Source organism: Myripristis murdjan, chromosome 21 (genome assembly GCF_902150065.1).
Source record: "Myripristis murdjan chromosome 21, fMyrMur1.1, whole genome shotgun sequence".
NCBI lineage: Eukaryota > Metazoa > Chordata > Actinopteri > Holocentriformes > Holocentridae > Myripristis > Myripristis murdjan.
In genome coordinates this window covers 5,293,145-5,304,747 of record NC_044000.1, presented here as the reverse complement: position 1 = coordinate 5,304,747, position 11,603 = coordinate 5,293,145, and the positions used below count along the sequence as shown (strand labels likewise).

The window sequence follows — 11,603 nt, the reverse complement described above, 5'->3', positions numbered from 1 at the left end:
ACAGGGAATGGTAGCTGCCAAGTGCAAACACAGGCTTCTACTCTATTTGTATGTGAGTTTCCTATATACATGTATAAAAAAAAACACAGAGTAGCCAACAAAGCTGCATGTTCTTCCACAACCCCCCATCCTCTCTACATAGGATCATGCAGATTCAAGCAAATGGTTCCCTCTTGTGTCTATTAGGTGTTATTACCCAACCGACCGCAACCAAACTGTGATGTGATCATTTCTCTACCTGCCCCTCGCCTGCCCTCCTTATTAGAAACACATTAAGAGGGACTGCTGCTCTTAATTATCACTATTAAATAAAATCTACTCAGCTGGAACCTGAACGCAGTTAAAGCTTGTTTTACGTTACAGTTCATAAGACTTTGAAAAGTGAAAGAGAAAATTTTAAAAAATGGTGCAATGTACTGTGCAAACTTAGCAGTCCTGAGATGAGGTTGTTTTAAATATTTTACTTACAAATATATTTACATGATAAACCGAATCCATTAAAATGTTAACAATGATCGTGTCTACGTTTACATTTTATAGTTCAGGAGCAGCAAAATGAACAAATTTAATTTGAAAATTGCTATAAATATATATTTCTATGACCCTAGAGCCATCATGTAAAAGGCAGTTTTTGGAGAAGAAATAGATATAAGAGCTACAGAGTTATATATGATGGATTATTTTCCATATCATTCATATAGATAAAAATGCCTTCATTTGACCATAACAAAAGTCTGCCACAGGCCAATCTGTTCTGCCCGCTGAAGCTCGTCCTGCTCATTTGATCCACAAGAAGCCCACTTGGGTGCCAAAGTTGAGTCCATCCCGGACGTGGGAGAAGAAAGCCTCAGGGTGACAAGAGGTGCAGGGTGTCACGCAGGGCCTGTCCGCCACCGTGTCATCATGGATGTGCTCAGGCAGGATCCCACCTTTTTGGAGAAGAATTCTGCGATGGAGAATCGACAGCTTCAGTCCAAAAACCAAAAACCACGTCCAACCCCAAGATACTCTTTGTCCTGTATGTCCCATCCAAAACCAAAACCTGTCCTAACGCTGCACTCCACAAACACATTCCAGCTTCACAGTATGTAACGCCAGGCTGTATCATTCAGCGGCCTTGTTCAAAAAGGTCAATGAGTGCATTTGTCATCTGTCAAGAGATCCTTTCCGTCTTACATATTTCTTTCAGTGCTTAAAATATAAATCAATGCCTTGGCCCTGGGTGAAGAAGGACATGTGACTGCCATTCAATCACAAATGATCACTGAGAGGTCACAACCTCTCTGTATTCAATCAGACGAGTGACCCCAGGGGGAATGTTGCTATGGTGATGAAGGTTTACTGGAAATTGAGCAGGTCACCCACTCGCTCTGTTCAAACATGTGTGGTATACAAACCTGATGATGAGTTCAGCCTAATGTTCAGCTGAGCATTGTAATATCCAGTTTCCATCTCACTGGTAATTTTCTTGAATCTTAATTCATCACAAGTGGCAGAACTGATGGTTTAGGTCATTTGTATTCAAGGAGCTGCCTGGCTTTAAGAGAAGTGGGCCTGGGTCAATCTGATGGCCGACATCAAATTGGTCTTTTATTCAAAATCTGATGTCAGCCAGTCAGTAATGCACCTCTGATATGAAACAGTTTGACTACATATTTACCGCAGAATTGATCAATACTAAACTGGTTGTCTATGAGAAGGTATTAAAACAAAACTGAGCTTTTGCAGAGCACTGGGTTGTATAGTTAGCTGGGTGTTATGAGTCCACATGGTGGTAAAACATCCTCTTTAGTTGCTCTGTGCTCCACAATGCTGGATTTGTAACTCTCCATTCACTTGCACAGGGCAGCAAACAGCTCCCAAAATAACACTTCCAGCACATAAACCAATGCAAACAAAGCAGATTATGCCAATATAAAAAACAAGAAGTCCTGGTGCCCATTTTTTGAGGAAGTTAAACAAAAAAAAAAAGGAAGTTTCCTGTTATTTTCCTATTTGAACTGGAAAATGGATTCAGCACACAACATCTGCAGGAAACAGAAACCTGATCGTACTTTCCCAAATCATTGTAATCACACACAAAGTTGGTTTATGCACTAAATTTGTTATTTTGGGAGCTGTTTTGCTGCACTATGAAACTGAATGGAGAGGTACAAATCCAGTATTGTGGATTAGCAGGCCAGAGGAGCACAGAGCAGCTGATGAGGAGTTTCACCACCATGTGGACTCACCGAAGCTCAGTTTTGCTTTAACCTGAAATGATTCTAATGGCATATTCTGATCTGGTTTGAATTATTCTGATCAGCAGTAACAATAGTAGTACGACTATTGCCCTGGGTTTCAATGGATAGACTTATTGTCCCACGGTCTAAAGGCTGCTGCAAAGGCTTTTCAGCCCTACCAATAATCAAATCAGGCAGCAACACTGAACATTGTTGCATCAAATTTAAGGAATAGCCTCAATCCAAACTTCTACTCAGTTCTATTCTGTAGTGATATTGTAATAACTTGTGTGGCGTTTGCTGTACCTGTTAGCGAGGCGGATGTTGACGTGAGGTCTGGCTGAATGTGGATCAAGAACACAGTCAGGATGGATGCAGGCGAAGTCCGGAGCCCGCTCTCTCCCCAGGGTGAAACAACACGCCCCCACTGACGGCCCAACTGCCACAATTATATCGCTCACCTGGCAACCAAATTCCCTCACCATTGCGCCTACTGTCGCCATAGCAACACCCATCAGGGTTCCTTTCCAACCTGAGGGCAAGTAGAAAATGAGGTGTTTACAAGCTTTGAGGCAAAAACATGCTTTGCAGTGGGATTAAAAAATAACTATGTGGTCAAACTGGTGATTACACCAGCGCAGTCATGATCAAGTAAAAGAGGAAGACAGGAGGCGTGTTAATGTTTAAACAGGGCTTCACTTTTTCTGCATTTATGCCATCCATAAACCAGAGCCAGGCTGACAAAGAATTTGATGTGAACACATTTCAGTTTCTTTCTATCCTTCTTGCTTTTTTGCACACTCACATAACATTGTCATCCATACTTAGCCATATTTCTCACTCACACTGTGTATTCTGATGTGTTGAAATTGTTGCTTGCATTATTTAATCCTTTAGAAATCCAGCAGCCCGTGTGCAGGGTTTTATTTAATCCTGTACACAAAATTCACAATTTATTTGTGTTTTTAATTTTGGGTATAATTTTGGGGTAATGTTAAGGAATTTTACTTTTCCTGCTGTATCCTTTTAGTTTTTACAGCCACAACTTAATTTCCCAATGGGGACATTTTGTAATTGCTCCAAGGGGAAATTCAGTTTTCATGTCACAGATTCTGAAACCCTCCAGGACATCAATTGTGTCCCCAGCAGTGATTTGTGTCTTTCTCAGCTGATCCTGACACGCACCTGCATGAGCGGCTCCGATGACCTTCAACACTGGGTCAGCAAACAGGATGGGCATGCAGTCGGCCCCTGGAGCCGCTAAGACAACCCCGGCCTGATTGGTCACAATTGCATCGTAGCTGTCTGGCTCGGCTTTCCCCATAACCCACACATCACTGGCATGGTTCACCTGCAACAGAGACCCAACACAGCCCAGAGGTTATTTAACTCCAGACTTCTACAGTCTGAGATACTTAGGCTTATGCTTTGTTGAGCTACGACATACTGACATGACAAGCGTGTCTGTCAGTGACACGCATCATTAAGCAGCTGGTGCATACTTCTGGATTAATTACAAGAACAGAGGATGATGCACATGCTGAGGGCTGTACCCGAATAACAATTTCTAGAATTGACTCAGGGACGACATTTCAAGACAATGATTTGATGATTCGTCAAATCATCCAATTGTTTTTTTCTAGAACGGTGATGGAGTGTTTCACATTTCCAGTGGTCATTTTGTCTTTTTGGTTAAGGTTAGGTTTAGACAGAGAATAAATGTAACTCAATTAGTTCTGTTCATTCCTGGGAAACGAAAACTCAAGTCCTCCACCGTTCTTTGGTTAATTAAACCAATTAATTACACATCTACCAGATCTAGAAAATGTAACATTTTTCCATTCCCTACTGCAGTATTTTCCCGGTGCATTTTTAAGAGAATGTGTCTTGTGCAACTGCTTGACTGGAGGAATCTCAAGTTGACTCGGTTGATTCAACTTGTGAACTTTCAGGGGCCATCCCTACACATGCCTCATTTCACACTGGCAGGTTTTGTACATACTGTATACTCCAACCTGGAGTCAGTGTTTCCCCCTAGGTCGAAACCAGATTCATGTTGGGTGCATAAAAAATTCAGATATTTTGACCTGAATTTCAGAGTTTTGGGGTTGACATCTGTCCATTTTTGATTATGCATGGATTACACTAATATATTACTCTTGATGTGAAGCATTTATTGCACTTACAATAACGTAACACCCCACCTTTGGTGAAACAAAGATAGCAGAGCAGAGGAAAGAAACTAACTTGGATGTAAATGACTCTCACACTGAGCTGAAATGAAACCAGTGCACATAAATTAAGTAGCATAAATTAAACATTTTGTTTCTTTCGTGGGGGGTGAGCTGCTCCCCCACAGTAGGGGAAACACTGTGAGTTATTTATGAACAACTAGAATTGCACATGTGCAAGTCCGCATATACGTCCACACATGTATAAATTCATAACTACATGAATAAATTTAATATACTAATTACATTTTTATGTCATCTGTACATGCTGTAAATACATATTTTCCCCCATGTTTCTCTCCTTTGTAACATATTGCATATATCCTCAGAATTGTAAAACATAGTACCAATTTCAAATTTTCATTGTTGATTTAATGTTAAATACTTTTTTGTTTTTATTTTCATGTCCATATTTTTCATTGATTTCTTTTTGTTTCATTGTAGTCTTCTGTTGTCATTATGCATACTCTGTAAACCTGCTATTATTTATTTATTTTCAGATTTTTCAGACTAACATGTTCTAGTGCTGCTTAATTATACCAATTTCCTGTGTTCTGTTTTTGCTGCATCTAATTTTCTTTCAGAAATTCTTTGAGTTGAATCTAAGCTTGTGCTACTTTAGTGCATGTAAGGATGTACCTTGACCATGTGTAGTGGTTGAGGGTGGAAGCCGGCGTGGACAGCCAGTCGGCGCCTGTTCTCCTCCACCACGGCCCGGCCATCTCTTCTCTTGCTGCTGCTGAACAGATTCAAGGAGGACAGAGTTGGGATGGAGCACACCCCGCCTGCACGGGTACTGAAGCCGTGGCCAAAACAGTCTGCTGACGGACAGACACAGAGAGAGGTGAAGGGAGAGAGACGGTGAGAGGGATAATGTCAAGCAACACCCTGCTGATCCTTGTGGAGGAGTTTTTCTTCTCATCTTCTGCTGCACCACCACACCAAACTCCACTCATAAGTCTGCCAGCTCAATGTTGCCTTGCTCATTAAACTCCTGCCTCCATATCTGGCACAATAATTATGCCATTAATAAATAGTTATGAGTCACTCTTCAGTTCAGCATACACTCAATACACCAAGCAGCACTCATTTCATTAACATTTCCACTTTTACAACAGATTTGCCTTTTATTTCATCAGTCCTCTTCCACCAAAAAATGTGCAAGCAACTTCAAAGCAGTTTTTTGATTGACCACATGCATGCTGAATTTAGAAAAATGCCCTATCCATTTATAAAAGCTCTTCTGCCATAACATCTCTAATATGTAGTACAGGGAGCAAGAAACTTGAATGGAGTCTGGCTTGAGGGTCTCTCCATAACAAGGCACGTATTGGGGCCAAGAAGCGTCACCTGGAATGAGTGTGGATGTCAGAGTGGTGACATCTCCCTTCAGTGCAGGCAGCTGCTGCAGGAAGGTGGTCACCTCTTTGTTGACCCTGTCGCCAGGTGAGTCGGTGTGGGCGAGGCTGCATCTCTGACAGGTGAGCTGGTCTTCAGACGTGTAATACTCAAAGGAGTAGACCTCTGTGAAGAGCTGCTTCTGGTACAGGAGCAGGATCTCTTTACCCTGCCGGCTCGTTAGAACCGCGACTGAGCTCAGGTCCAGCTCGTCCACGGTTTGCTTGAGGCGGCACAGACACTCCGTGATGGTGTCAAAGTCCAGGACGTGGACGCTCCTCCTCCCGCTGAGCAGCGGCTCGGTGAGCGGAGCGGAGCCGCAGCTGCTGCCGCCGTTCGCCTGCTGGAAATATCGCCCACACAGTAAGAAAACGAGTGCGTCTCCTGCAGTGAGGGGTGAAATCTCGGCAGCAAGCTGCTCCAAGGACTTGCCATTGCAGGCTGGACACCGACCATGAATCAGATCTAAAATTAAAACCCCAAACATCTTAATCGGACTAAGAATAAACGGCTCTCACCGACAGACCTGAGCCGTGTGCGCACGCCGAAACGCCCCATGCCGCATTTATGGCAGGGAGGGCCGATGCTTTTCCACTCACTCACTATCTCTAAACAGTCTTCCGTTTGACTGCGAGTTGCTATTCCAAAAAGCCGCAGCGGAGATTCTCTACTTCCTGATTTACATTCTTGCAGGTTGTGTCCGCCTCCCGCGGAAAACCCTCGTTTCTTGTTTCAGCGTGCGGCGGTGCACGCCGTCAGCACTTTTGAGGCTGTGGCGAGGCGTGCACCGAGCACGGACACGTCCAACTTGACTTGCAAAGTCCATTTAACACAGCGAGCAGAGCGAAAACAGACGGGAAGAGCCGCCCGCCCCCGTAAAAACAGCTGACTTTTATTATTTCAGTGTTATTCATGAATGAGGAAACTGCGGTGTGAGTAAACATGCTGTGTGTGTGTGTGTGTGTGTGTGTGTGTGTGTGTGTGTGTGTGTGTGTGTGAGTGAGAGAGAGAGAGAGAGAGAGAGAGAGAGAGAGAGAGAGACAGCTGCTGACTGCTACCTGACCCGCTGAGTGCAGGATGTGGGATTTTCCCAGGCCTGTTTGTGAACCACAGCGCCTGCATCATTAACAACAGCCAAAACAAAGAAAAGATTTTTGAAAAGTTATGTTTGAGGACATAGGTGAACACTTGTTAATCATGTTCTCCGAGCTGATTGTGTTGTAGATTTAAAGGGATAGTTCACCCATTTTGAAAACTGATATTTTTTGTCACTCGCCCCAGCTGTTCTGTAGGACAGTAGTTAGGGTGACCAGATGTCCCGAAAAATTCAAGGCAGTCCTGAATTACCAGCAGGTTTTCCGAATCCCATCCCATTTGTCCCGAAAACTAGACTAAAGCCAAGTTTTGATTAGTTATTGGCTTATAAACCATTAAATAGTGATAGCTGTGAAACATTATTTTGGTGTCGCCCACAGACGGCCACTGTCATGTGCATAGCCCACATGGCTTATGGCTGTTGTAGGTTTGTAGCTGTTTACAGTAGTGCCGTGAAGTGATTACTATGCATAGTGGCAATGCATGGCTATATGTTGAATTAATGCCAAACAGCTGACCTCATGTTCATGAACAAAAATAATTTTTAGTTGCCTATTGAGTTTTGGTGTTCACATGTTTTATTGTTCCTATTTGTTGACACTGGGTTGCTGAGGTTCTTCCACATTCCAAGTTGGAAATCTGACTTTAGGAGGCGCTGCAGTTGAAATTTCTGTGAGCTTAGAAATTCCGACTTCCCAGTTCCAGTGGAGCGCACCAGACCTTCCTCTCATTGTTACTGAGTGCTGGATACTGGCTTGATGCTTCAAATACTGACCTTTAGCCTCCTGCCACTGAGCTGCATGGCTAACATTGTTAAAAACAACTGCTGCAAAATGGGCCAACTATCCCTTTAAATAAATGCTACCTCACTTGAATGCAGCTTTCCATGTGATGGATGCTATTCCAGTTGATAGTATCCACAGTTGGATTGGCCATTAAAGTAAAAATGGGCAAAGAGCAAGATTTTCCTACCCCATAGAACAAAATAACCACAATATATCTCCTGATTTGGAACAAAAACTCCCAGTGGAATTTCTAGGCAAGCGCAAGCACGCTGAATTATTCCAAAACAGTTTCACAAGATGGGACAGACGTGCTTTGGGCATGACAAAGCACGACAGGATATCACCACAAACAAGACTAACCAAAGCAAGGCTAAACACAAGTTACAACATTCAGAGCCTAGACTGATAAATAACAAACCATACACAAATCTAGAGTTATACAGTATACAATGAACATACACAATACCAGGGAGAAGCCCTATTTAAGTGCACTAATGAGGTGAATTCAGGTTAATAATAATAATAAAAAATAACTAATTAAGAACCTTAATGTGATTAGTAACACCTGTGTTTACCCTGCTAGTTCATGTCAGGCTGCTGTGAAAAAGATCTGTTGATGTCAAAGGCTTAATCCTTACGGTAAAGAACCTGGGCTTCTTCTTATTGGTGTCATCTTTGGTTGATTTTTAAAGCTAAAACAACACACTAAAAAGTGCAAAATTCGTCTGACAGGTTATTAACAAACACTATATTCACAGTATAAGATGTTACTCACACTTTGAGCTTTGTTACTTTTTAGTTTTAGGACTGAATTTAGCAAAACCAGATCAGCTGAAATTCCAAATCATTCAGTAACTACAGTAGCTCTTCTCTTCTCTTCTCTTCTCTTCTCTTCATTTTAATCAAGTGTGCCGTCCTCACGTTACAATAAGAAATCAGATCAGATAGCTGCAGATAGAGCTAATAATGGGTTTCTAAATCTAGCACAACAATAATATGCTGCAATGTATTACACAGAAATCAAAGTATGAAAAAATAAAATTGCAGCATGTACAGAAAGAGAGGATGACTGGCTGTGGTCAGGGGAGAAGGAGAGGAAGAGTCACCTCACCACCCAGATTTATTATCTGAGGCTGTTGTGAATGGGCCGATGAAGGCTCCAGGATCAGGTGTGTGTGTGTGTGTGTGTGTGTGTTACAGAGAGAGACTGGGAGTGTCCCTTTACCATTAAAATTCCTCCTACTTTCCTTCATGAAACGTCATGTGGCAAGCTGTCCCAATACTGCAGGAAAAATATGCATCAGTTTCAGACTCTCCCTCTGGGAAACTGAGGCGGATCCCACCAGGAAGTATTTTTTGAATGCCACACCCAGGTCTAATCAGCTGACACCCATGTCAGCTCAACAGTCAAATGAAAACCAGCTGTTATATAGCCTATATTATTAAGACATGGATTTGGGAACACTTTGGGAAAGGTTCTTTGCTTGCAACAATAAAATAGGATATTGGATTTTTTTAAAGCGCAAAAACATCGATTTTGATTTGATTTTAGTTTTTATTTATTCAAGTGTCCTGTATCATTATAATCCCCAACCACATGAAACAGAATATCTGTAACATTCAGTAAAGGAGAAATCAAACACTAGCTTCTTTTCTCTACCAGGCTTTTTTCCTCATATATATTGTTACAAACCAAAAAGCCCTAATATACTAATAAAGTGCAGAATAAACTGATTTAACTGTGTTGTGCTACATAATTTTTTCATTTAGCACTTTGTAATACCTGGCTTTTTGAACATGCCAACCATTTTAGAGCTTTGTAATTAGCGATTGGGTGTAATTGGCGACTGATTCGGTTCACTTCTCCTCACCCTCTCATGCCATCTCCTCCTTCATTTCCTCACTCCTCTCTGGTCACTTCCTGGGAGGAGACAAGTGGTAGTGAGGGAGGGAGAGGAAAGGGCAGCAGGACCGACAAGCGGGATGCAGCCAGACGGAGCATGAGCCAGCAGCAGCATCACTTACACTGAGTCATGTGAAGGATTTCCCCCCCCAGCAGGTAAACATATGCTTAGTGGTATATTTAGTTTATGTGCATTTTTATGTGCTAAACAGTTTACTAACCTTCACACGCTGCTACAGACCGTCATGATATAAATTCATAATGTGCTTCATGGTAAGTATCAAGCTGATATATGAGGATATCATGAAAAGGGGGATAAATAAAAGCTGCCCTGTGAATTCAACATTTTTTTTCCTGCTGGGGGCTGTTTGCCCCCTGATGATCACAGACTACAATTTATAGCTTACACACCTTCTTTATAATTTAAAGTCATAGTTCATTTTGAAAAATTGAATATTATTTCACTTCCCCTTTAACTGTATTTTTCAGAGTGTTAGCTGGGGGGAAGTCCACCTCAGTGGCAGGAGGCTAACAGTTAGCATGTGGAGCATCCAGCCAGTATCCAGCACTCAGTAACAATGAGAGGAAGATAGCACCACTACTGTCCTACACAATAGCTAGAGGGGAAGTGACATAATATCACATTTTTCACAATGGGTGAACTGTCCCTCTAATACCTCCGTCCCTCCTCACACCTCGCCTCCACTCCTTTCCCCCTGATTTGCCTCCCCAACAGTCCAACTCTTCTCAATGTGGCACACAATTCCCTTCACCTCAGCCTCATTCATCTCTCCTTCCACCTCTCCCTTAATCTTCATCCTCCATCCTCTCCACTTACCATCTTTCTCTTTCCACAGGCTCCAGTCTGACCACCCCACCCCCCCCACACTCCCTCCTCCTTCGCCCACACACTCATCGCCCACCCCATGAGCCCTTCTGAACGGCGACAGCCACAAAAAAGATTACTGATCTAGCATGAAATTGAGAACCATCGTGGTTGGGAGGATATAACCGCTGGTTATTGCTTTTTTGCTCTCTCCCTCCCTCTCGCTCTCTCAGAGGAACTATTTACTTTCTGCTGTCATAGTTGATTTAACCCTAGTGATCTGAGACAGCCTCGCCCAGTCAAAATGTGCAATAATCCAACTCATAAGAACAATGGGTGACTAATATTATTCCTTTTTTTTTATTAGGCTTACTGTATTGATCACTCAAAGTGGGAAAATGTCTTAAAGGTTGTGGGATGACCTCACTGACTATCAGGACATCCTGCCACTCCACACACCTATTAACTAACAATATGTAGCCCTGATGTGACCTTTGCAAACAATTGTGAGGATCTGCTGTTTATCCATATCTTTAAATCTGTGTTCATATTATAAAATACAAATGAAAATCAAGGCCTTGGCTACTGGCCTCTCCATAGACGCATCATCTGTGTAGTGAATGGAGCTTGTGGGGCTATCCTCTAAGCCACCAGCAGGGAGCACCAAACAACCAGTTCAGATTTGACCTATCCATCCAATTACATTATTTTCAATCTGTCCATCATGTGCACCACCATTTTATTAATATCCATGCACCTAAATAGGAAGCCTATATACCAGTGGTCTTCTTTACCCTTCAAAAGGATCAGGCAGCTGTGGCCAAACACTGATTATATAATAATATCAAAATAGGCCATTCAGACCGTTGCTTTTTCCTCCAGTGGTATGTGTGACAGGATTTCTGCTGCACTGAGACAAATTCTCATCTAGTATTTCCATATTCTACACAATGCAGGCTCTCTGTGCCAAAAAAGCCTCACAGTGCTGTAGGCTCCGGCTCTCGGAAGGCCATGTATGACATCCCAGGTATCTGCAGCCTCAGCCCCAGCTGCAGTCAGCCCGCTCTGCACGACTGTGGCACTTTATTTTCCTGCACTGACTGTCCTCATGGGAGCGAGCCTCATGGAGGTACAGCCATCTCC

The 11,603-nt window shown here is 42.7% G+C and overlaps 1 protein-coding gene across 4 annotated transcripts; it reads right to left on the bottom strand.

Annotated features, from left to right (window-relative positions):
- Positions 1-248: 248 nt before the first annotated feature.
- On the bottom strand, positions 249-8,992 carry lacc1 (laccase (multicopper oxidoreductase) domain containing 1). 4 transcript variants are annotated; one of them, XM_030080119.1, is made up of 6 exons: positions 6,378-6,677; positions 5,804-6,194; positions 5,093-5,274; positions 3,408-3,573; positions 2,529-2,754; positions 249-946 (listed from the first exon to the last, which is right to left on the bottom strand). In XM_030080119.1, the coding sequence occupies exons 1-6, from the start codon at positions 6,414-6,416 to the stop codon at positions 778-780; spliced, it is 1,173 nt and encodes a 390-aa protein (XP_029935979.1). In that variant the 5' UTR covers positions 6,417-6,677; the 3' UTR covers positions 249-777. The 4 variants fall into 4 exon arrangements, with proteins under 4 accessions (XP_029935979.1, XP_029935977.1, XP_029935978.1 ...); XM_030080117.1 differs by having other exon boundaries at positions 5,804-6,676; XM_030080118.1 differs by having other exon boundaries at positions 251-946; positions 5,093-5,271; positions 5,804-6,673.
- Between the last annotated feature and the right edge of the window lie 2,611 nt (positions 8,993-11,603).